The 26633-nt window shown below is 44.3% G+C and overlaps 1 protein-coding gene across 1 annotated transcript; it reads right to left on the bottom strand.

Moving 5' to 3' along the window:
• Positions 1-8838: 8838 nt before the first annotated feature.
• CRKL (CRK like proto-oncogene, adaptor protein) lies at positions 8839-26633 on the bottom strand. Its single transcript, XM_027714328.2, has 3 exons — positions 25851-26633; positions 22206-22668; positions 8839-13579 (listed from the first exon to the last, which is right to left on the bottom strand). The coding sequence occupies exons 1-3, from the start codon at positions 26162-26164 to the stop codon at positions 13445-13447; spliced, it is 912 nt and encodes a 303-aa protein (XP_027570129.1). The 5' UTR covers positions 26165-26633; the 3' UTR covers positions 8839-13444.

The following is a 26633-nucleotide window of genomic DNA, read 5'->3' as shown; positions in this document are numbered from 1 at the left end:
TTGTTTTATGGCCTGAAGTAGTTTGCTGTGAGGTGCTGGATTGCCTCTGACACTTCTCTAATGCTCCATTTTTTTTCTTTGAACGTGCAGGTGTACAACTACAGTGTTCCTGCCCAGACAGCACCCTGCTTGGTGAGTGTAATGGATGGATTTAATTTCCATCTCTTACTGTTCTTTGGGGACATGCTGAGATTTTTATTTCTTCCTCTTCTATTTTTACTGAAGAGGGTAAATTATGTGCCCCCATAAAGGAGAGTGGGAGTGGGCAGCCAGCAATACAGGACAGGCACTCCATCAGTCACACAGCCAGGCATAAAGCACTGCTCACTTTTGGTATCTCTGCCTCTCTTTGTACAAATAAGACTGTACATGTAAAACAGCAGCTGTTCACAGAGAGACTTCCTGCGTGCTGGCTCTGGCACTCCAGCTCCCATCTGTGGGGTCACAAAGCACCAGCACCTGGGATCTCTGTAACATCCTTGCTGGGAGTTGGTGCATTAAGGGTAGATCTGCGTGGAAGTGCTGGTGAGAGTAGACAGGGATGAGTCAGGCCTGATTCCTGTCACACAGCGGGGTCTGTCCCCATGCTGGCTCTGTTCGTGCTGAGCAGCCAATCCTCTGCTCGCCCACAATCTGGTTTGGGTGCTGCTTTTCCATCTAGGAAGGACTCCGTGGAGACAGAGCTCTCCGGAGCAGCTCAGGCACCGCCCAGCAGCAGTCGGCTGAAGGGGGAAATGGGAATTGCTGTGGTAAGTTTAAGTCAGCCCTCGTGCATCCCTGGGGGTACCCCTCGTTATTGTTCTCCCGGGATAAAAGCAGTGAACCATCGAGCAGTGGAGGGGATGTGATCAAAACCGCTCTGTTTGCCAAAGGGATGTGCTGAGCATTGCACTGACATGGGCTGAATGACACTAATGCACTCCCTGTAGAGCCCCTGGGGGCACAAGGGCATTTTGAAAACCATGGATGAGAAAGTGAGGCCAGAACCGCGTGGTTTTCTGCTCAGCAGGCTGGGCTGGCGGTCCTCGTGGAGCCATTGGAGTCATGCTGCATGTTTCTCATCCTGCCCGTATGGCTGTTAATGGCCCTGTCCTGCCTCCATCCTCAGGGACTAATTGCCTCACACTTGAGCAAATGTGCTTGGTGTTTGAAAGGAGTCTATCGATTTGTGCGTATTCCTGAAAGGCTCGGAGGGCCCTGTTCCCTTTGAAGTGTAAAAGCATCTGTCTGTCTCTGCTTCTCCAGCAGTCTCCTGCTCCATTTGCATCTCCACTCGGCTCACAGGGGCCGCCCAGGAATCCGTCCCTGGCCCCATGCCGGGCTCTGGTTTTGGCTGCTGAGAGGGTTCCCTGGCATGGGGAGATGGGACTTGGAGACAAAGGTGCAAAGCTTCAGTCTAGGGAGGGGGTTGAGCCCCGCTTGCAGCTGGGAGTGCTCAGGATGGAGCTGTTCCTGGAGGCCAGTTTCCAAGACTTCAGACTGGGAATGCGCTCCTTGTGCCTTTATCTGTGGTAGGTGTGTTGATTAGGCTCCTTGTGCCTTTATCTGTGGTAGGTGTGTTGATTAGGAAGGGGAGGAAATAGCCCCTGGCTTCTTCCCACCATAGTACTTCCCATGCCAGACAGCATTGGTTGGTTAAGGAAGTAAGGTCAGACTTGGGCTGCTTTGGATAAACTATCATCCAGGAGTTGAACTGTGCAGGAGTGACCAAAACCAGGGATGGTTCTCTGATGTGCATTTGAAAAAATACAACTGAAATGCAGCCAAGTCCCTGCTCTGTGTGTGGACAATTTGGCCTGTGATTCTCCCCATCCCACCTCCTTGGACAATGGGACTGGCCCTCGATGGGCTGCTTGTCCTCAAAGGGGCATTTTCATGTAGGCACAACCATAAAAGAGGTGACTGTATTTCTGGAGCCAGGACTAACAGCTCCTTGGTTATCCCTGGGATGGTGGTGAGAGGACAGTACAGATAACTCCAGCCTGGAATTACAGGGGCTGCCTGTAGCCACTGCCATCCAGCACCTCCCAGATGGTGCGTTGGGTTTCCTATTTCAAGGGGGCCTCAGCAGAGCAGCCGTGGCACCTCACTGCTGGAGGCAGTAAATGGGCTCCCATCTGGTTTTAATGATCAGTAGCACTTCAGTGCTTGTTTATTCCCATGTTTTATGCTTGAGCAATAAAATACTGCTTCAGTTTGTTCAATCCATCCTGGTGCTGGATGGAGATGAGTTCACAGGCTCTGACAAAGAGGTCCCAGCAGTACACAGGATGTTGGCTTTTTTTTCAGACAGCTGGGCAGAATCAAATGATGCAGTGGCTTTTAAAATACAAACACCAGTGGACAGTATAGAAGGCAGGGTACACCTGTGCCTAGCAAAGAAATCTTTTCCTTGGATTAAAGCTGGAACTGTCTGTCCTTCTGTCCTCCATGGGGCAGCACAGATGTGAAGGCCAAATGAAGTTAGTCCCAACTTTAAAGCAAGTACTTGAGGAAATTTTAGTCCCGAAGGGCTGCCCATGGAGATCACTGGGCTGCAGCTGTAGCTCTCCCACAACACTGAAATGGTGCTGGAGGTGTCAGAAGTGCTGGCAGGGCCCCATCTCACCATGGGCACACAGCAGCTCTGTGGCAGGTTACCAGACAGCACCGCCGTGCTCGGGGCAGCTACGGCAGGACTGGGAGCTGTACAAAATTCTATGGGGTCAATACAGTCTAATGTTAATTTAATCAAAGGGGGAAACAGTTTGTAAGGGGCTGTGGGGCTTTCTCATGTCGCTCCTTTTCCCCAGCACACTCGTGTTACCTGCCCAGCATGTCAGGAGTGGAGAGCCCATCTGCCGGCAGCTCTTGTGCTCCAAAGGGATCATCATCCAAAGGGACAGGCAGTAACACTTTGCAGTCTCTGGCAGTTGGTATCTGGGGATCTTGAATCGTTTTTGCAAACACAAGGTAAGCTTTTCAGCACGTCTAAACTGACTCTGTCCTGCAGGGTAGGTGGGGACACCAAGGTAAAGAGATTAGTAAACCACAGGGGGAGAAATGGGCTCTTTGTCTCCCTTCTGACTTTAATGGAGACCTAGAAACCTTTTGCTTTCCCTTCTAACACTTGTCTTCTACCCTAATGGTGGAGAAACAGTCTCCTCCACTTTATTTCCCAACAGGATGGTCCTTGGAGGATCTTTAGCTCTTACCTCTGAAGAGCATTGATTTTCAGCAGTGACCCTTTTTCCCAGCTGTTTGTCAAGGGTTGGAGCTGTAGGTGGCAACTAAAGAGAGAAGGATTTTAACAAACTAATTAACCCCCCTCCAAGTCATTCAGGGTCCGTTCCCTTGGTGCCACTGATGTTGCATTTGTGCTAATTTCCCCTGGAAGGGTCTAATATAGAGGGAGTGATTAAAGGAAGCTTTTCTTGGGCTGCTTTTAGGCAGCAGGAAGAGGGAAGGTGGCAGCTGCTGCTCTTTTTTTGGTTGTTGTTGTCCCCAGGGTTGTCCACCTGGTCCTGCTGGAGCCAGGGCTCAGCTCCCTGCTCCAGGTACACTTGGAGTGCACCACTGAGGTCGGCTGGGCCCCAGCAACATGGGAGGCAAAACAGTCCCTCAAATCCCACCAGGTACCCTCCGAAATGGGGCTCCAGGTTACACCAAATGTGTCCCCCCAGCTTCCCAAACAAACACGGGGTGTCAGTGTGGAGGGAAGGGTCTTTCACAGAGTTGAGTGGGTTTTGCCATCGTGGTGTTGGAAGAGCTGCTGCTCCTCCCGTGAGCCCGGCTGGCTTTCAACTGCAAATGAAGCAAATGGCAAAGCTTTGGCAAAGGGCCTCCCTGGTCTCTGCCCTGGTCCAGCCTCTTGGCCCTTGACTCCCACCGGTGGTGTAAAAGCTCCTGGAGTCAGTGCAGAGCTGTGTTGTGATGCCCTGGAAAGAGGAAATTATGATCCCTATGGAAGCTTCTATCAGCCCTGTGCCACTGGAGCCAAATGGGGCTCTGAGTGACGGGAAACAAGCCAAGCCAGGCATCAGGGCACCATGCTCATCCTCACACTGCTCCCAGCTCAAGGGACAGTGAGGAGAAATAATGCTGTGATTCCTGGGATGTGGGGCTGGGACAGCTTGTGAGCTGTGGCACGAACTACTTGAGTCCAGACTATAAAGTACTTCACAGGGCTGTCCCAATTGCCTGGCCTATTAGTTTTATGGAGGGGCACATTGTAAGGATGCAGTTGATCTCCTTTTGCCACGGTAATGAAAATGTAACCGCAGTGAGGAGAGACACCCTGGCAGGGAGGCAGCAGGAGCCCGTGTTTGTGTGTTGGGGTCACCTCCCGGGGTCCCCGGGCATCTGTCAGTGGTGGCTGCCACGCGTGGGTCCATTTTGACAAGGAGAGCCTTCGCCCCTTGGCCCAGCCAGGGGTTCCTCCCCGCCGTCCGTGTCCCCCCTCCCCCCCCCCGGTCCCGCCCCGAGCGGAGGAGGAGGATGGAGCTGGGCGGCTGCACAGGCAGGGGCACAGTGCCACCCAGTGACTGCGTGTGACCCGCGAGGGGACAGCTGGGGCAGCCTGCGCGGGGTTTGCTGCAAAGGTGTTGAGGGGCCTGGAAGCGGCAGCGAGGGCACCCCAAGGTGGTGGAGAATATGGGAAAAGCCAAGAGACCATCTGTGTTGTTGCTCTGTGGTTACAGTGCACAAGGGGGGAAGCTCTGGTGCTGTCACGGCATGTCTGGACCGAGGGCTTTGTGTGACTCGTTCAGGTGCTGACAGAGGCCGAGCGTTGGGCAAGTTGGGGCTGAAGCAGCTCACGTTTTGGGAGGGACCCTGGCAGCAAAACAAGGGGAGGAGGAGGTTACCTGGGATGAGCTGCTTGCCATGGGGAGGATGTGTCTTTGCATTGGGAAGCACAAGATATGTCCAGTCCCAGAGAGAAGAGGCTGTCACAGGGGCTGCCTCAGAGCCACTCAGCCTCTGCCAGGCTGGGGCTGGACTGGAAGGGACCCCTTGTGCCAAGGTGTCTTGGATGTTAGGTGACAGCCACATGTGGTGGATTTCTGACTTGCACCCCGAGGTTAATGCAGGACTTTTCCTCCTTTCTGCCCAAACCCTGCCTACATTCCTTGCTGGGTCAAGCCCTGTGTCACGTTCCCAGGCTATAGCAAGCATCAACAGGCAGCTTGAATGGTGGGGGAGAGGGAAAGGAGCCAGGTACAGTGGGGTGCGGTGTCAGCAGCTCCTGAGGTGGCTCCCTGCAGTAAATTGCTGCCCCAGCAATGCCCTGACATGTTTCCAGCAGGGACTGTCTCTTGAAGGAGGCACAGATTGTGGCTCTATTTTGGGTGATGATTGCAGAGCCCACAGAGCATTTGGCAGCAGGGAGGGGTGTTAAATCAGCCTGTCCTTCTCCAGGTACATCATCTCCTCCCCTCCATTTTCCATAGCTGTTCCAATGCAGTGCTGCCCCTGGGCTGCAGGACTGCAGTGTGTGGCTGAAATCAGGGCACTGCAGCGTGGGAGGCGTGAGCCCTGCATGCCTGATGCATGGAAGTCCCACATCTTTACTGCCCTGCCAAGGACTGTGCACACTTTCTGTTCCTAGGCTGCTCTCCAATGTGTCTTTATTTTTGTCTGTTTAAATTTAGGCCAGTGTTGATCCCACAGATCAACCACTGTGGAGATCTGTGGGCTTTCATTGCTGTACAGCACAAAGCCTTGCTAGAAATCCAGCACTCTGTCCCACCAGCTGGAGAGCTGTTTCCATCCCAGCACCCACCTCTGCCTCAATCAGATGGTCACTAGCGATGGTGAAGGTGGATCACCCAGCCTTGTACAGGCAGGAGCTGCTACTGAGTACTGGGAGTAACCTTTTCATCACTACTGGGATACATCCTGCAGCTTGGGATGATTTTGGCTGGAGATTTCCAGCGCTGCTGCGTGTCCTGCATGCTCAGATCTGTGTTATAGCCCATTCAGCAGAATCCCAGACTGGAGCCAATTTTAGCCTTCCTGTTTCAGACTCCTGCTGATGTATCCCGCGTTCAGGCCAAGGTGCTATTTCTTGCAGGGAAATTATCTTTGTTAATTTTAGGTCTAGTTCTCCAAAGTGCCGAGTAGGCACAGCTATTCCAAGTAGTCGGGCACAGCGGGAGGTGTTCGATCTTCACGGGATGTGGCTCTTTCTTGCACAAGGAAGGCCAAGCCTGATGAATTACATTTCCTTTGTGCCTGCAGAGCGTGAGGCTGATGCTCAGCAGGAATCCAGCCCAGTGCTGTGTATCCATCATCACGACAGACTTGGAGCCAAGTCACCAGCTGCGATACCTGGAAAGAGAAAAGCTGTTTCTCTTCAAGGTCAGTGGATTAATGGTATCAATGGTCACAAGATGAAGGAAAAAAAGAGACAGTGTATGATTACAGAAATGGATTCAGAATATAGAAGTCCCCATGAGAGCCCCTGAACTACCTCATAGTCTAGATCAGATTAGTGAAGTAACAGAATGCACTAAAAAACTGTGGGATTACAGTCTAGAAATACAGGGTGCCATTACTTCACAGTACTGAAAAATGGGGAAGTTTGATTTTTTATATTTTTTATGACAAGTTAAGGGTAGCAACAGTGGCTGGGTTTGTCACTTCTGTCAGGAGCATCCCTGGAGGTCTCCAGCTTGGCTGCTGAACGGTGGTGGGCTAAAAACGAGTCGAGTGCCAAGAGTTTCAAACCGACTCCTGTTGTTCACTTCTGTCAGTTCCTTCTGTCTGTTCAAAACAGCATCCACTTCTCACTCGCCTCTCCCCCCACATCAGTTGGGTCTCAGGTGCAGGGCAAGCTGGAGGAAGGCAAAGCAGCATGTCCAGTGCTGCCCTTCTGCCCCTGCTGCCATCTGAGAGCCCAGTGAGAGCTGCTCTTGCTCCAGGGTCTGGAGAGGATTCAGTGGATAGTGCAGACTGGGATCACAGTGTAGCACAGGGGGGTTAACAGTCCCTGGGATCCACACTGTCCCTTGTGCTTTAGTGATACATTTCTAGACCAAAAGCAAGTGACAGATTTTTCAGCACTGACTTTCAGCTGCCCTTGTTGGACCAGCCAGGACGCACAAAGCAGGAGCCAGTTCCCTGCGGATACCCCAGATTTAGTTCTGATCCCAATTGTCTGGTGCGCCAGCGGCGGGTTAGACTAATAACTCGTGCAGGGAGGGTTCTGGTTACAAAATGCCTGGAATGAAGTAAGCAGGTGCTGGGAAGGTTATCTGAGGGGAGCACTGTGTTAATTCCCTATCCCTCGCTCCCTCTGCCTACCTTGGAAGCAGCGTGGATGGTGTCTTCCACAGGTGAGGCTGCACCTGCCACACAAGGGGCGCACTGAGCAGGGGCAGTAGCTCAGCTTTAGCTCCCAAGGGTCATGCCAGTCTGGAGCAGCAGGGATGGGTCCGAGTCACAGTGGTGGGTGCTGGATTCCCAGGCTGCTCCCACGGTGGGCAGCTGGAGCAGCGTGTGGATAACCTGACCCAAGGTGGGCACACACCAGTCTGTGTTAATGAGTCACAGTAATTGGTGCAGCTCTGGCTCTAGGCAAGCTTGTAGGGCTTGGATTTCGGAGCAGGAGGCTCACTCTGGGACAGCTGTGATGTTTTCTTTCCCTGTGCCTGCCTGTCCCGCTTGGACACGTGGTCCTGCTGCAGGGGGGCTCAGCTGTTTGTGCAGCAACTGCCAGTTCACAGCTTGGGGTATGGAGGTTTCCTGAAATTGGAACTGCTTTACCTTGCCCCGCTGAGCTGTGACTGGTGGTCCAACAGCTGCTATGGGAGCAGCTGACCTGCCCTCTAAAAAAAAAGGCAGAGGGGACAATGAAGGGGGTAGAAACTGCTACAGTTGCTCCAAGGTGAGCTGTCCCTGTTGGTGAGTGTGGACCTGAAGAGCTTTGGTATATGCACAATCTACACTATGAAAAATCATGTAAAAAAACTACAAGGAACTGTGTTCTGCTGTGGCTGCATTTTATCTGAGTGTGTTTAGCTGTATTTCCTACTGGTGTAAGCTCCAACAGACACACCTCTGGGTATGTCCTAGAGAGGTGTTTGTCCTCACACTGGTTTAGAAATAAAACCTTTTAAATGAGTGACAAACTGATGAACCCAACTCATCCCAGCCAGCTGGCACAGAAAAATTAAGGCTTATACTGCCTGTTGTAGGACTGACCTAACTAAACTAGTTCAGATTTGCACTGGTGAGAGCTTGGATACAGGTAAGCCAGAAATACACCCAGGTGCAGTTACTGCTTGTTTCTCATTACCTTTGACTTCTGGCTGAGCACACTTGGCTGTTGCTGGAGCTTTCGGTGGCTGCTGTGCTGGGCACTCCTGGTACAAATCCCCCATCCCAGCTGCAGCGAGAGGAGGGCTGTGCCAGCCAGTGGAGAAGGTGAGTGTTCAGAGCAGTGAATCCCAGGCACCTCCACTCCCTGGGGTGTCAGAGAAGCCCGGGTGGTACCAGAACAGAACCAAGCCCTGGCTCACCCTGCTTTGGGAGGGGTGTGCAGCACCTGCCTTCATCTGCACTTTGCAGGGCACCCACGTTGTGATCCAGTGTGCAGGAAGCAGATCACGGCTGGAAGAGCAGGGACACTTGGGTTTGCCACATAAAGCAAAAGATGCCATGAGAAGCAGCCATAGCAACGGGCCAGCACTGCCAGCTTTTGCCAGGAAGCCAAATGCACACAAAGCAGCTTGAAACAGGATTATCAATCCCACTGCACGTACCTGACCTGTTCTTGCTTGTGTCATTACAACACAACTGGTTTTCTCTGAAATGCAACTTGCCAAATGTGACTATTTGATGATAAGACACTATGCAGAGTTGGCTATGAATGTTTATTAACATCACATGGAAATCTGTACTCCAGAGAAGACAAACACAAGGCTGTCACCATACCTACAGAGTCCAGGGAGCCAATGCAAGCTTTGTAGGCTTCTCTTTTGCAGCAGTTGAGTGTCTGATGTTCCTCTTAAGTTTTTCTCCTATACAGGATCATCTCAAGTATCAACACCCAGTTAATGATTTAACTGAAAAGCCTTAAGTTTACTTAGTGCTACTCTTGATCTGGATTGACTAAAAAGGCAAAAAGACGACCAGGATCCGGGTTCTCACTTCCGAAAGGAGACGTTTCTGATGTGTTACACCGGCACCAGCCAGGTTGCCGGTCACTCCCCTCTCCCGCACCTGCACAGGTTACACCTTATTTACTCAATCAATAATAAGCTAAATTCAAACCATTTGCATAAATCAGTCACTCTTACAAGCACAGTCAAGGGGAACACAGTAAACAAAGGTCATAATTTCCAGAGACCTTTAAAAGCCTTGGCCAAAGAGCAGCGTTAAACACAGTGGAGGAAGATCAGACGTGTCGGGCGTGAGGGTGGAGGAGACAGTGATAATCTGGATAACCAGAGATGCATCTTTTTCAGGTGAACCTCCAGAGCCCAGCAGAATAGTCTGAGAGAGGCACGAGGATGAAACAGGGAAGTATCATTCAGCCTGGCAACAGTGTTTTCTCCTGCTTAATTCTTCCTTTGATTCTGGAAAACTTCAGTTGGCACTCTGTTCACCCACAAAACAGGGCATCATAATGACAGAGTAAGGGCTTACATACTCTGCTGTTATTGTCAAGGTTTTAAGACTTAAAGACAACAAATAATACTGTAAGTTGAGGCGAGTTTTATTTAGACTGTACAAACAGGGCACTGGGGAAAAAAACACAGTGGCTTGATGTTGGGACCAGTTCTATGATTTAAGTGGAGTAAGAAATTAAAAAGGCACTAATCTTAAGAAAAGACACTCCATATATTCTAAGAATATAATTCATTTAATACTGTTAATTTCATAGCACAAAAAATAAAACAAGCTATGATCCCCAAAATAAATTTTAAAAGCTTACACTTAATATTATTGCCTGAAGATCATGGTCTTTAAATTACATATTGTGTTTAAAAGTTTACACAGTGAAGACTGTCTCAAATACAAGGCCACCTTTCCCACTGCAATAATTGTATCCTTGACCCAAAACACACTTTAACACAAATAAACAGAAAATGACAACTATACAGGAACGCTTTCACTGGTCCCAAAAGGCAGTCTTTTAGGCAGGTCTCACTTTCAAATGCAGGTAATTGAGGAAAATGCTTGAAAACTGGACTAGAAAACAAAGGCAGCCCACTCATTTCCAGGATGTTAATACAATATAAAAATTCATTTACAGGCACATGAAATGGCACAAAGAATGCTGTTTTTCCCTTTACAAAAATAATGCTCAGGCTCTTCAGAGCCCCAACCCAAACAGGATATTCCCTTTTGTTTATTCTTTCCCAATTTGTAAACAATCATGAATTAAATTAGCGCTTATCCAGTGACGGACACTGATTAAAACAGTCTTCATTTAAACTTTCAGACTGGTCAGAGGCTTCAACGTCTATATACACATGTACACAGCAGGAGGAAGCCAAGCACTAAGCCTACTGTGGCACCAGGTCATTACACCAGCTCCTAGCTCCAAAGCAAGAACAACTTTAATGGTGCATAGATTGAAGCCATCACTTGTAGGCTCTCATGCTTCATATTAAGGTTACCTTACACGCCCAAGAACATTTACACTGATAGGTTATCACTCCAATTGAAGAGGTTTCATAAAGCAACAGACAGCACACGTGTAAGCAAGCGACAAGCGACTGAGAATCCAGAGTCCTTCAGAGAGAAACACACACTGATCCAATGCAGTCTTTATATGAAAATACTTGTCTCATAGTAAAATAAGCCAAGACACATTTTGAAGCAAGGTTACAATCAGCTTAGGCTGGTCAGTATGCTACATTGAAACCACATTTTACATACCTGAACCACACCACTGCTACTTGGAGAAACACTGTTCATTTGTGGCCTAAAACCAGGTTCACAGAAATTTAAGAATTCTTGTCTTTGCATCAGATGCCACTACACACAAATTTTGCATAGTTTTGAAGGAAAATGTTTTGCTTTTCTGCAGAACATAATTAAACCTAAACCAACATCTGTGTTCAAAGTGTACAACCTTATTCAAGGAGGGGATGAGTCAAGACATTTATTTCAGTGAAAAAAAAAATCAGGTTAAAAGCTGTGTTCAAGATCTCAAATCTCACAGTATTTATTTACCAAGCAAAGGAAGAATTCAACCATCAGTCTTCTGAAGAGCTGCCTGTAACTAGGTCAGGCCTGAAATAAGATTTCTCTGCAGCAGACTGAGTTTAGTGCAGTTTCTGTATTCAAAAGATGACTTTCAGTAGTACAATCTGTGTAGTAAACGTGTGGGTATCGTAGGGGCACAGGAAAAGCATGACCTTCTTTAGTTAAGAGCTGCATAGCTTTTCTTTGCAAGACAAAATGTCAATGCCTATTGTCAAGAATTACAGCACCAAACAATTCAGTCAATGCTACTCTACTTCACAGTTAATTTGGTAGTAAAATGCTCTACAAGAACTTCTAGACTGTCAGCCACTCGATCAATACTACAGAAAACAGGTAATAGATGAATGGAGAGACTGCTTTAAAACCCGGCACTTTGAATGTCTTGTTGCAAATGCCATTTTTGCAGTTCAGTGCCTTCCAGCTTAGGATCTCATGGCACTTCCATGTGAACTAAGAACAACGTGCTTTTATTAGGATCAAGTAACACAAATCAACAAGAAAATGTGCTGGAGCTTAAGACAATGTTTATATCATTTGACATTTATAAGCAGGTGTTTGACGTTTCTCATTTTGCTACAACTGACAGCCTTCAAAAGTTGAAAAATGGAGGCTGCTGTTTTCCTGTAGCTTCCACATTGGACATTTGCTTTAACCAGGCTGTCTGAAATGGGAGGTTTTCTGGCTGTAGTCTCTGCAGACGTGTATTCTGTTAATTCAGCATTCCACCATTTTAAAAAGAGCATTCCAGTTCACCTGCAACACACATTTGAAGAAGGTGGCACAGGATTCCACTGCACCTACACTTTGATATCCTGCACCCAGGCTCAGGATGAGCACCTGCATGGCATGGACTGCACTTCCTGCAGCCACGTGCTCTCTGCTGTAGGTACAGTTACAGCAGGATAGCTTAGGTACAGAAATAGGGAAGAAGTTGTACTGATAACAGACACCTTTATGGCCTCCTCCAGCCTGAACACTGATTTATCACATGGGGAACTCAGGCAGCTGACTCCAATTAACCATTTTCTAGAGGATGCTGGGAGAGGGAGGGACCTGGGGCATATATAAACCAGAGCCAACTCATTTGGAAGGGTAAAGAAATCCATGATAACATGCAGAGTACTTGGGGTACAAGCAAGGAAGAAGAGGGAAGAACAAAAGAAGATGAAAGCAGCCCTGGAAGAGAAGCAGAGCAACACAGAGACACCCTGGAAAAAAAGGTACTGTGTTTGAAAAGGAGCTTTCAATGAGCTGGGGCTGGCATAGTTAGGAAACTTTGGAGAGAGCAGGGAGCCTACAGAGAAATGGATGTAAAAGGTGTTTAATTGTTATAGTAAGAGGATTTTATCAGTATTTACCAAGTTCTTCTGTCCTGCTCCTCTCCTACCTCTCAACACTGTGGCAATCTGATCTATCAAGTAATAGATGAGCACTTCTATACTAGTAAAACTACACTTTCAACACTGCAGAAGAGCTGTATATAGACCAGGCCAAAGTGTTTCCCCTTAAAGCTCATTTTCTACAGTTAGTGCTTGCAAAAATCATAGAAAGTCATTAAATATGTCAAAACCAGGTTACAAGTATCAAACCCTCCTAAGTTTCCTTATAAATAAATGCCTCAGCTTCAATGCAGCTCAATCAATGGTTATTTGCATTTAACACACACTGTTTCAGGAAGGTCAACAACAAGCTTAAGAGTTAACAGAAAGGAGCAGTGTCTAATACAACTGCTTAGAATACATAAGCTCCAATTATTGTCCTTTGAAGAGACCGTCATTTTAAATGTACTACCTTAGGACAGGTAATTTTAAAACTAAATCTTCTTCAGTCCTAAAATTGCATTTTTGTTGTTGCTTTTTGTTGGACAGTAATGCACGAGTTGCATGTTTTGATCTAAGATTAGGGCTCTTCCTACTGAGCAAACTAGAAAAAGTCCATGGAAGTCTCAAGAGGAAAGGTTTTCTTCCCATACCTCTCTGCTAATATTCCGGTTCAGTCTTCTCCAGCTTAAGGCCCAATAGTTTTAAAAGTGAAACTAAAATTCTGGATGATGCAACTAGGGTATGAAGGTCAGGCAGTGACTTCAGTTGTATGTACTCCAAAGGTATATTAAAAGAACCGTCAAACTGCAGCAAGCTGGAAAATGGGCAATGCTAGCAATGTGCCATTAAGTCATCATCCCACCTCAAACAATGCTAATGACAGCCAGGAAAATGAAGCAGCAGTGTAAATTGGGCAGAGGGAGTCACTCGTTCTCATCTGGGTTTTGAGGGTCAAATATTTTCACGTGTGTGAAGGGGAACAGCCCTTTCCGACCGTTGACTTCTCCTTCCCACTGACCATTTATATTCATCCTTGTAACCTTCACTATATCTCCAACCTGTGGGATTAGAAAAAAAAGAGAAGTTATCACACCTCTGATGCAAATCAAATGAAGAGGAATAACAAATACAAGCCCATTACAGGGAAAGAAACCTCACCCTCTTCTTGGCATAAGGTACAATTGAAAAGTCACTTTCACTTAACTACCAATATTTTGCTGCTAAAAACGATAATGTTGTCTGTGTATTTCCCAGAATATATGTGTATTTACATATACTCAACGTGTAGATTTACCAACAGAAAGATAAATTATGAAACTACACCTTTTCCTATAGAAAGCCTTGCAGCTTTATGCAACAGTATCTTTAGCTTAGATGCAAATTAACATCACTAAAGCTTCCATCAGACTCAACATCCATTCAAAAGAGCACAGTACTTGTACTGGCTTTAGCATCAGCTGACTTACAGGAAATTTAGTTTTTCAAAGAAGGATCCCTAAGGCAAAGAAACCATTACTTGAAGTTTTAGTTCTGATTATCACAGTCTGAGAACCTTCTGTAGTTTCTAAAATAATGGTACAGTTCTAAAGCAGGCAAAAGCAATCTCAAACCTCTGTTTTAGTATTAGATATAAAGATTCTAGCTTTATTTGTTGTTTTCACCTCTACTTCCTGCCAAAGGATTTGAAACAGGAATGATGACATGTCAAGCCTTTCCTACCATAACTGTCTCTTCCTGTCTGGCAGTGAAAGATGAGAAAAGATGATCGAGCAAGAAACATCGGCCTACACGATGATAAGTTACACTCTTATTGTTCAATACCTGTATTTAATTTGCATTAGGCCAATTTAGATAGCAAAATATCCCATCTGACAAGCAGCATTTAAGATGAGCTAAATGCTCATTCTCAAATGCTTCAGGACAGCTGAACACGTGGTCTCTTGCAGCAGCTCTCTAACTTTCCCCCTCCCTTCCTGTTTACTTAATTGACTCTATGTGGTAATGACAGTAAATATTAGAAAACTGACATTATCAGCCAAGAACTAATGTCACAAAAAGTAGAACCAGCCTATGACCAAGGGCCAACAGTTCATAAGTTTCTTTCCCAAACTAGGTTCAAGCTCTTTGTAGCTAAGTCTCAGTTACCAAACTACTGCTATGAAATTCAAAGGAAACTAGCTTTAATCTTCTTATTTAAGGAAAAAAATAGACTTTAATTTCGATACAGTATGTATAACCACTTGTCTACACTATCTAAATAGTATTAAAATTCAGAATAGATGCAGATAGGCCCTTGGCCAAGGTCCTTAAACTAAAATCTTTCAGGTAAGACCTATGTACTTTATGTTAAACTAAAATCCACTAATTTATAAAACAGTGTGCATGTCCCTAGATGATTTGAAGCCCATTTAAACCAGTTACCATTACTCCAATAGATATTTTTGAAGATCACTCAGGAGCAAGAATCCTCAAGTGAAATTTAAGATACCACAATAAACTCCTTGCCAGTCAGTCACTCAGGGTTACATCTCTTACAATATAGTTTGTCCAACTTTGGAACTACTTCTAGAGATTTAAGCTTTATGTTGCATGTTAGAATACAGCTAGACATTTAAGCAAAATGTGTTGCTCTACCTTCTCTATTTTTTTTTCCACTATTTGGGTTGTTTGTGTCCTGTCTACCCTTCCCCAGTCTGAGACTATGGCACTTGGGACCATTGTAATCTTGCACTTCTGAGAGAGGAGAAAACTCTCTGAACTCCCATGAGTTCTCAGGATATAACTGAGACTACATTACTTTTTTAAATGGACATTTTTATTGATGCTGTTCCTGAACTCAAACATGAAGCCAGCATACATAGGATGAAGTAGCTGAACACCACCCATGATAGTCAGCACGTACACACAGCATTAACTTGACTGGTTTTCATCTCTGCAGGGCCTGCTGCAGCATGCTTTAATTGTGTATTTGCTAAAAAGCATGATTTGTCAGACTTCTCACCAAACAGAAAGGCTAGAGAAAGCTCTAAATAGTAACAAGATGACCTAAACAGGAACCCAGCGAATGTCTCTTTAGGAAAAGGCTGATAATATCTATAAATACTCAGTGTTACATTGCTATATTTAAATAACCCTTGAAGACAGATCTAAGTTCCAAGTTTTAGACCAAATTGAAGAAGATGCAGCCAACTTCACACCAGTTAAAAGCTAACAGGAAATTGCATTTATACCAGACCATAAACTCAATCCACCCTCAAACCCTTTAATATTAAAAATAATATCTTGTATAATGGATCAAAAACATGGACCTGCGTTTTCTGAGAATCTGACAATATAATTCTGTTCATGTGCTGTAGGGTTCAATCCATTATTCATTTTGAAGCTCTAGAAAATTTGGCTCTGAATGATTTCACAGCATGAATAGGTTTGGGAGCCTTACTTCAGCTGAGTGAAAAAAATATTTACAATATGTCTTTATTGCATTGCAACAAACTGCCATGTAGATTAATGATGTAAAATGTCCTTTACACTGTTGGGTGGGCAAAGCTATATATATATACACACATATATATGTATTTATACATCAGCATCTGCCACTAAAGAGCTGGCTGACAACAGCTACTCAAAAAATACTCCTATATACCAAGAACCACTGGAATACTAAATTAGTTTGCAATAACTTTATATTATTTTTTATTTTATTTTTTAATGAAAGCTTCTGAATATCATCTTGTGTGATATTATCTCAAAAATGCAGTTTCCCTGAGAAGGCTAGATGAAACAGCATGCTGAAGTGAGATTTTTGGAGCAGGAACCTTGATTTCATGATAGAGTAACTTATGGATCTTATGTTAAAGACCTTAATTTTGGCAACGTTGAGAAGAATCTGGTCAAGTAATCCCTCTATGTATTTCCCCCCAAAATATTAAGTAAAAGCACTATTTGTTAAGTGCTTCATAAAGCTTCTATAATATGGTCAGTTGGGGTGCAATCTCCCACTAAAATATTTAACTTTTTGCAGAGAGTGTTCTAAGCCAGTCAGAGGATTGTCTTATGATTAGGCACAGGGCAGAGTCAGGAGCCCTGGTTCTATTCTCATCCCTGCCACAGACTTCCTGTATGACTCTGGACAGCTCATGGCCCTTATCTATAAATTAGGATAACACTTCCGTAGACTCAGCATCTCTCAGGTTAATCCAGTCCTAAAGCACACAGGCATCACTGGATGGAAGCATCACTGCTGAAATGAGTAATTCTTCTGAAATGCAGCCATTTGGTTACACCCAAATGATAAAATCAAAACGTATTTTAGATAGCATCTTTCATTATGTCCTTGTTAGAGCATGAATTCAAAGCCCTGGGGAAACAGGAGCTGTGGAACATGCCAGTCAGAAAGGTTGCTTCATTCACTCTGGACTCTTCCATACCTGTTTCCCATTTGTAGCTGATTCATACTCTACAAAATGCCATTTTATTCACACAGTCAACCAATTCAATGAGTTTTACAGATATTCCAACAACTGTATGTTAACAGTTCTATGGCTCATAGAGTTCTGTAACCTAAGTTTAAGGAGATAAAAATTGCATTAAAACTCTAAGTCATTCTTTTAGCCCACTGAGTCAATACTACAGAAAGCACAGCTCTCTGGAATCTCTGGGGTGATGAATCTCAGTCATTATCCTAATTAGCGTCACACCTCACCTTCTTTGTTAACACTAATGTTAGTTACCAAAACCAACAAAGAACAAACAAGAGACACTGAGAAACTACCTGAAATCCCATTGTCTCTAAAAGGTGTGAAGCTACACAAAAGAGGCAGAATCCAGGCACTCTGCAGACAGGACAAAGGGACACTGAAGGCGCTGGTGCTTTATGCATTCGAAGATCCAAGAGACCAACAGGCTGAAAGCACAGCTTAATTTTCCTTCACTTCTGATGTTCTGTGCCAGAAGAATAATAGCTGATGCCCAAACCAGAGAATCAAATGGTTCAGAGGAAAGACTTTCTATTCTTGAGACATGAAAAGAGGTCAAAGGACAGCACAGAAATGTGGAAGTCCTAGATGCTATTAATCTGGCCTCACCTAGGAACAGAGTAAAACAAAGGAACTTTGCTTTTCACCTAGAGCTACGAAAACGGTCAGAGTAGGGGTTGCAGCACTGAAAAAGTGCTGCTTTTCCTTAAATGATAGCAGCCTGTCTCCCTTGGATTAAGCCACCTGTCATGACTGTACAGAATTTGGAGAGCTCACTTTCTATTCAATAGTTAAAACAACTGAAGTTCCCCAATCAACCCTTCAGAAGTACAGGCTCAATATTTTGCTCAAAATCCAGACCTTGTGGGTTAGATGCATTTTAATCTTTAATACAGCAATACTCAGTTTTCTTGGCTTGAGAAAAACACAATGCTTGTTGTCTACTGAAAGAAGTAGCCTAATTTCCTAATTAAGAAAGTTCTCCTACTAGCACATTTTGGCCTACTTCTCTCAACTTTCCTTTGAAGAGGGAAAAAGTTAACTGTAACCTAATTGTAACAAGCTCAAGAGAAATATTGTAAGTCAGTTATATAATTATAAACATTTCCCTGATGGGTTAACTTTGTGTAGCAAACACACATGTATATGATTGATACATCATGAAAAGATAAACTACTTAACAGTATAATGCTGACACAGGGCTACAAAAACCTATCATTAGTATAAAACTTTGCTATAAAAATATAGTGCAACTCTTGTTTAAAAAAATCTCTGATTCCAAAACGCTGTCATGTTAAGTCTGGGGATGAACTCTAGGACTATTCCTGCCTTCAAAATTGTCTATGACACTTATTAGAGCTCTTGCAATTTATTTAAGAACCATTCTTTAAACATGTGACAGGTATAAATGCAGTGGCTGCTGCTGATCTCCCATTTTCTGGTCCCTTATGCCATTTTGTTCCATTTTACAAGTGAATTTGGAATTTGTTGTTCGTGTCCTGGTTTGAGCTTGTCAGTTTAGAAAAAAACTTTGTTAGCATATTATTACTAAGAGGCTGGCTATAGGACTACTACTAGTTATTAAATGCTGGGAAACTTCCAGGTAGACTTTGCTGCTCTGTATCACAGTGACAGTGCCAGAGTTTCTGCTCTTACAAAATTCATCACCTTCTTCAACTGCTGTTCCCATATGATATGACCTTTGAACATAAGATTGCCCTCCTAGTTTTCCATAGTAAAGCAGGATTGAAGAACAGCAGCACATAACCCTGTAAGGTAGAGTTCTAGTCCCAGTAAACACAGGACACTGTATCCCTGTCCTTCATATCCCTTCCTCTACAGCACCAGAAAGGAAGGAAATAGCTTCTTGGCTGAAAGCACCCAAGTAAAGAAACAGATCTGGGTCGTTGGCTGTTGTGCTTTTCAGTTGTGTGGTTGGAGTTCTTTCATTTTTATTTTGTGGTTTGGTTGTTTGGTGGTCTAGTTTTTGGTTGGTTTTTCTTTGTTGTTTTTTTTTTTTTTTTTTTTAAGGCAGTATCCATGAAAATTCTACATATATTAGTAATAGTTAGTTGCAGTGAGAAACTACAGACTTCATTTAATTAAAGACATTAAATCTGAACTGCCAAGGTAACTAACTCAACTGACAAGAGCATACATAAATCTTAGAAATACATGTAATTTATCACAGGCTTTAATTGTTCCCTAGTGCAGATAGATGCCCAAAGTTATATGTACCACCAGCTGTAAGCTTTGAGATAACTTGAAACTACCATTTTAGCATATAAACAGATTATAATTTTTTATTTTAGAGAATAAAAGTAGAGTTTATAATGCAGTAGGATCTAGTCAACACTTAGACATTAGTCATTTCAATAATACCAATAGTGTTACCCAGAGAGGTTGTTAACTCCCCATCCCTGGAAGGCCAAGCTGGACAGAACTTAGAGCAACCTGGTCTAATGGAAGGTGTCCCTGCCCATGGCAGGGGGTTGCAACAAGATGATCTTTAAGGTCTCTTCCAACCCAAATCATTCTGTGATTCAATATGAATGCTAAATAAATGTAGCCCAGCAGTAATAAATGCCCTAGTACCTAATATCCTACAGAAACAACACTGCAGTTGCTCTTAAACTGTCACACTTTAAATACTATTTAAAAGCTGAACACTCCATTGTTTTCTAACCGAACAGGTCTTGTTTCAGATTCTCTGTAGAACAGTCACTTTACATTTTTCATTTGAGAAATTTAAATAAATAAATAAAAATAGTATACTTTGCTTACAAAACAAACTTCTCTATAACAGGCTGGCTATGAATTTTTACCTTTTCTTGAAGAGAAATTCTGTCAGCTTATGTAAGCAATAGTGTACAATAGAAAAACTGGACCTGCAAGCAGGGAGCTTGTCCCATTTTCAAGCTGAACCCAGGAGAATGACATCCCTCCACTTAAAAGGAAGTCAAGCATTACTATGCAATAGCTTTATTTACTCCAGATGGTATTCTCTTCCTTTTAAGTACTGTCTGTGTGCTGACCACACAGGGCTAGAGCCAGCAAACAGATATTTTGCTCCTATTTTGTCAGTTTAAATGAGATTGCACAATCAGGAACCATGTAATTATACTAAGAAGGTGTGCTACCTGTACAAGCTGGGCTTCCATTCAGAGTACACTTATACTAAGGTAGAGTATGTCAACTACTATTCTTATGAAAGAACACCGTGAACTTTCTTCCCCAGGACATTCCCATAACCTGTTCTTTGTCTAACACAAGCTACTCTCAGTGGTCTTACAAAACAGAAGCTTCAAATGGTTTAGATTATTTAGTGATGTGTAGAGCTGTGACAAGGCTGAGATTAAATATATCATCATGGCCCTGCAGGTGTTTGGCAACCTGAGGGAAGATCATGAAAAGATGAATGTGTTTTTCTTTAAGAATAGTCCATGTGACAAAAAAGTTCCCTATGCATGGATAGGTAGGGAGAAGCTGTAATCACTGATTTCAATGGAAAGATGGATCAGTTCCCAGAATTCTGCTTCTGAAGCTCTTGAGAGGGCACAGTGTGGATAAGGTGCACTTGCAAAAAAAAAACCAGACTGCATGGGAAGACAAAAAGGCATGAGGCAGTAAGTGATTATTGGATGAGAAGAATCTCTCAAACAAAACTTCAGCAATTTGAAGGTTCAAAACAAGTCAAACCTACGTGTTGGTCAGAGAATTAATCCTACTGGTATCCTAGAGTGGCTAAATTGACAGGATTAACTAGGTCACCTAAAGAGCAAGTCAGAAAAGTCTATTTGGGGCCAACTTTCCAAGTGGTTCTGCCACCCTGGAGCAATGCAAGTTCCCTGAAGTAATTCCATGACACATTGATAACACAACCAAATCAATTGCTTGCCGTGCTTTGCTTTCAGAAGCATAAGTAGTTTTGGCAGGAATCTTCTGTACAGTGCAACTGGCAGTGAATTTACACTTTGTTCTGTGATAATTTTCACACGCTGTTCACAAACAACAAGCTGCTAGATTTCATAAGACACAAAGAAAACCCAGTGATATATATTTAACTTTTAACCCCATAAGAGTAATCACCTGTAGAAGTCTTACAAATACAGGAGGAAAAAACACTTAGGGCGAGTATTGTGAATAACTGGAAGTCACAAATATAACCTTTCAAATTTCAGTCCAAAGTATCAGCCATAGGTAACAGCTTTAACTTGCAAAGTGACTGAGAAAAAGCAACAGGAAAAGTTCAAAAGTATTTTTAAAACCACTATTTTACTTGCTAAAATGTTGTTGCTTCCTATGCTTGTTTCCTTGCATTTGTTCATTGAAGGTATTGCAGCACACTCAGATTTAACCTTGGACACCAGCATTTTTTCCAGAGGAGATACTTTTTAACAAATCTAAATATAAAAGTAACAGTAACAGTTTCAATGTTTTGGTTATAGCTTTAGAAAACCTATTCCAATCCATCATTTACTTCAGTTAAACTAACATTGTAACATGTATTCTTTACTATTTACAGACTAAAGCTTTAAAATCTTAAAGATATCCCTAATAAAAATAAAATAAAAAATGCTTTGGCAAGCACAGGAACTCCCAGCACAACTTTAGAGGTTACATTACACTCCTTCATCTGACCTCCTCACCCCCAATTTAGGTCTTAAGGTGTCTCAAATTCCACTTTTTCAAAAGTAAAAGGGACTGAAGTATTTCTTATGTATTCTGCTCAGATTTCAGCTCTCAGTATGAGATCAAGTGCAGCTGAGGATCAGAAAGACTGTGTATCAGCAATCCTTACCTTTCTCTGAAGGATGCCAGTTCTCAATCTGGAACACTGCAGTGATTAATGAAACATCTCTTTCCTTCTCCAAGATTAGGTGGAGAAGCCAAGTCATCCTCTGACTAGCACTTACTTCCACAGCAGCATGTGTACACTCCGCTACCCTTCTAACATTTGAACTGTTGAACAAGCAAGGGAGGGAAAATACAGGTCCTGAAGCTACTGACTTGGTCACTTTTCTCAAAGGAAGTGCTATAGATGAAGCAATTTTTGTAGATGTTTCTTCAGACTGTGACCTAACTTGTCAGTCCCTCGACATAACTCAGCAGATTCCATACAAAGTCAGCCACACCGGCTTCACCACTGACAATTTTTAGTTTCTTCTTTTACAAGGCAGTTGAAAACCCTAAGACTTGAAACACTTACCTCTAATGCCAGCGCAGTCTTGTCATAAGCACAGGGTACTCTCTTTTGGATAGCTTTGGCATAGACTGGTCCATTCTGTGTTGATGGCAGAGGATTGATCACTGCTCCGGGTGTACTGGATACTGAGGGAAGGGGACTTGCAGTTTGAGGCTGAGCATAAGCGTGGGCAGGTTCTGGAATACCATAACTGTTGGAATTCCTGTTTCCATGCTTCCCAATAGAAGATCTGACTAGCTTTTCTACATAAGGAACAGGAATCATCCCAATCCGACCATCCTTGTTTCTGGCGCTCCACCACTGTTCTTCTGGCTTCTCCACAATTACCAGTATCTCGCCCTTTTTAAATGGAAGATCCTCGGCATCATTGCCAGGAAAGTCATAGAGAGTCCGAACATACTCCACATTTTCTTCTGCAGTGGACATAGCAGGGGCAGATCCAGATCCCATGGGTGGACTTGGATACCTAAGTGTAAAGAAGATTTGGTAAAAGTGATGGCTACTGGTTTGTGTTTCCAGTAACAAAGCCAAGTACCGGTTTTACAGCAGGAGCATCAATTAGAGAATTACTTGTTCAGCTTTGTAATGAAAGTATTGGCTTGGTAGCACTGTGAGGCATTTCATGAGTAACTCATGCTCTCAAGTAATTACTTAAATACCCAAATTAGCTACCCGAGAAATCCAATAAAAAGCTATCACAGATGCAGAGAACAGGGAGAAATAATGCAAAATCTTCATTCTCCTGTTCTGGATTGCTGTGAGGACCTCTGAGCGGAGTAAAGTTAATTCTATAGCTTAAGTTATGACAGGCATGAGAGAGAAAACAAATAAAAATCATTTGGATGACTAGGGTGGAAAGTCCACAAAAATGTAGCTGTGAATCTCTCTAAGAGCCCTCCCACCCTAAGTTGCCCAAATAATTTGTTTGATTTTGACTTGTTTGATTTTGACTACAGCATCCACTTCTAGAGACTTTACTAACTCTAAACCCCACACTTGAGGCACCATAGTGGAACAAAAGTATGACATATTCATAAAAGACAGTATGAAATACTTGCATCCACTGGTAAGAAAGGAGTAAGAAAAAAAAGCTAGCCTTCTAGAAATATTCCATTGCCTTCTTAACCATAGTATTATCTTTACTTTATTCACATAATTGTTTATTACTATGTCCATCATATGTCAAATACAGTCACTTTGTTGTCTGTGATAATATTCTACTGGCCATCAAATGAGACTATTTTCCCTGCAATGTATTTCCATCCTAAATGTTATACATTTTATTCAAAGCAGCTGTCAGAAATCTTAAGGGATATAGGCCACAGCAGATACTTATTATCTAAGATATGATAGCAAGAATGCATGTCATTAGCCTACTTCAATTCTCTTCTGCTACTTGCAAAATATGATGGAATTCAAACCCCTATGATTTTTGCACGATATGCCAGAAGCCCTGAACAGAAAGATATTCAATCTTTCAGACACCCTGCTGCAGTCAAAGAGGGGGGAGAGAGAGAACCCTTCAGGGGGCAGTCACTCTGCATAGGCAAGAGCTCAGGAACATCTGTAATGATGGTCAGAGCTCACTATTAGAGACACAAAACAAATAGGAAGTTTAAAACAATCTATTTTCAACTGTTTGAAAGTTTAATGTCATTTGAGATCTAAAAGTACTGCACAGCTCTGTACAACAAACTGCTTAATTCTACTGCAAAAACCACCTTTCAGGTTGTACTTTATGACATTAAAAGAATGAACAGCTTTCAGAAGCACAAGCATCTGAGTGCAATGAAAATGCCAGAGAAATAAGAATTAGCGTAAGAGTTCTGAAGCAAATACCTGTCCACCCCTATTCTAAATCTAGTCCATTAACTAAAAATAAAATAAAAAGAAATCCGGAAATGCTACCTCTCATCCTCCCTCTTGCAGCAGGAAGTTTCCTTAGAACAGAATTTCAAACCATCAACCACGTCACTGATTTTTCTAAAAAGAGGTTTAACAAAAATCATGCTAAGGAAAACCACCTAGTTGATCCTTCTAAAAAAAGCCTGTCAGTTCACAGCAGGTTGGGTCCCATCTGTCTGTGCTGGGAAGAACAATAAGCAATTGAAACCTTGAAAATAAGGTGGCACTAAAATGTTCATAGAACATTTCACCCAGGACTCTTAACAAATACCAAGTGAGCAAGTGAAATCAGCTCCAAGTTTTCAAATGCTTTGAGAAAGCCAAGTCAGTCATGGTCATAAATGATTAAGAATGAGTTTTTTCATCAAGAAAGGTACAAGAGTATCCAGGTTCAGAGAACAGAGATAAAGCATAAAGATTGCTTCAGTGTAAGACTTCTTTGCTCCCAACTGTCCACAAGTTCAAGCATGCACATAACACTGGGCAGCTCCAGTTAAGCATTCCTGCAATGGTGGAAGTGATATTTTTTTTCACCTCCCTATCCTTCTAGCCACAGTCACTACACAGAAGACTTGTGAGCAGCTTGAAGAGTTCTTAAAGCTAGTGCTTTCTGTGACATCCTGCTCATCACCTGATAGCTTCTCAGAAAGACTTCTGACCACTTGAGTTTTTTCAACTTGACAAGCTATTGTCAACCTTTGACAAGTGATTGTCATTAGCTACTGGTCTATGCCGAGGTTAAATTGTGATTATAAACCTCAAAGTTATTCTTCCCCTCTAAGAACTTGCTAATCTGCAAAACGGAATAAGATTTTAAAATGCAGAATTTAGAAGTGAACCAATCTGAATTTCTCTTTTTAATTTGTCACTACTTTTCTAGTTTTTATTTCTCTTCATTCTATCCAGGAAGCCCAAAAGCTTTGAAATAAGATACTGAGAAAGGCTTTATTGGTGAAAAATAAGGAGTATGTTCTAGGGTTTTTGATGAGCAGTTTACTGATGCGGGTTTGCAGGTATGTCCCATGCTGGGAACAGGACAAAGAAGGAGCTCATAGCCAAGTCACATTTTCCCATCCTCCTAGAACAGCATTTCTCAGAGTATGCAGATATAGATGAAAAGTGACATAACCAAACTGTGAGAAATAAATGCTTTACATTTTTCTGGGGTGGGAGTGCCACTCTAGGAGTTTGGGAAATGCTGTTCTAGAATGTATTAATGCTGACATAACAGGGTGAAGCAGCCTAGTCACATAAAGGCCTGTTCTATTGTAATCAGTGTGGATGCAGGGGCAGACAGCAAATTAAGCTCCGAGGCTGTACTTCAATCCCTGAGAAAACGGGTGAACCAGCTTCTCAACCATCCTTGGAACAGAAAGACAATACCAGCAGGGTAACACAGAAAGGGTGACGTGCTTCGGCACGACCACACCCTCTTGCAAGGCAATTATAGACAGTGGTAGAGAGTTACACAGTACCTTTACACATCTACACGTACTGTAAGGACAGGGCCGCTGCGTTATGTGGATGATTTGACTGAAAGAACAACCCGTAATGGTCAGCGAGAGCCAGAGCCTTAAGAAGGCCCAGTATTAGAAAGAAATATTTCCTTCGTACACATAGTATATCCAGTGCCAGGATCCCGGAGCTACTCGGCTGGACTATGACACCTTTATAGGTCTCGCCTCCTGGTGCCACCTGGAGCAAAGGTGGCGGTGCGGGGGGCGAGGGCAGGGCGGCACTCACCTGGGCGCGGGCTCGATGAGGGTGGTGGTGTCCAGGTAGTGGATCTTGTAGAACTCCAGCAGGGCGGGCAGGTGCTCGAACTCCTGGTCGCCGATCTTAAAGCGGCGGTTGGGCAAGGAGTTGATGATGTAGTGGGAAACGCGGGAGTTCTCGGACACCGAGAGGACATAATCGCCCGGGCAGGTGGACGAGTCCCGCACCAGGAACATGCCGTGCCGCTGCCCCTGCAGCCGCGTCTGCGCCTCCGCCCGGGACACCGGGCCCACGTACCAGCTGGAGCGGTCCGACGAATCGAAACGAGCGGCGGAGGACATGGCTCCGGCCGGGGAAGGGGAAGGGAGGGGAGGAAGGAAGGTGAGGAGCCCGAAGGCCCAGGCAGAGGAAGAGACTCGGAGAAGGGAAGGCCTGGGCAGAGAGGCCTGGGAGGCGGCGCGGGCAGGGGGCGAGGGGGAAAGCGGCTCGTGCCCAGCCCAGGAGAGAGGAAACCCAGGGAAAAGGGGAGAAGGAAGCTCCGCGCCGCCAGAGGCGGAGGGCCGAGGAGCGGCTGGGGTGGGGCTGGCCAGACGCGGCGCTCAGGGCCCCCGAGTCTCCCTCAGCGGCGGGGTGTGCAGGGCATCCTTCCCGCCTCTCTCAGGCCTGTGGCGGGCCCGGCCAGGCGGGTTGGCGAAGAGCAGCGGCGGGTGGCACGGGCAGGCGGCGAGCGGAGCCGGCGCGGGGCGGGACGGGGGAGGCAGAAGCGCCGGGCGCCGCGTCCTCCCGCGGGTTCCCTCCCCTCGCGAGCCA

This window comes from Pipra filicauda, unplaced genomic scaffold (assembly GCF_003945595.2).
Source record: "Pipra filicauda isolate LSUMZ 115617 unplaced genomic scaffold, ASM394559v2 scaffold33_size4404698_pilon, whole genome shotgun sequence".
Classification (NCBI taxonomy): Eukaryota; Metazoa; Chordata; class Aves; order Passeriformes; family Pipridae; genus Pipra; species Pipra filicauda.
This window is presented reverse-complemented; position numbering and strand designations above follow the sequence as displayed.

Excerpts from the sequence above, each read along its gene's own strand:
- CRKL (XM_027714328.2), bottom strand. The coding sequence starts at position 26,164 with ATGTCCTCCGCCGCTCGTTTCGATTCGTCGGACCGCTCCAGCTGGTAC. Across the intron at positions 22,669-25,850 it reads CTCATCGAGCCCGCGCCCAG|GTATCCAAGTCCACCCATGG; the intron begins GTGAGTGCCGCC and ends CTTTACACTTAG. Across the intron at positions 13,580-22,205 it reads AGACTGCGCTGGCATTAGAG|GTTGGAGATATAGTGAAGGT; the intron begins GTAAGTGTTTCA and ends CTAATCCCACAG.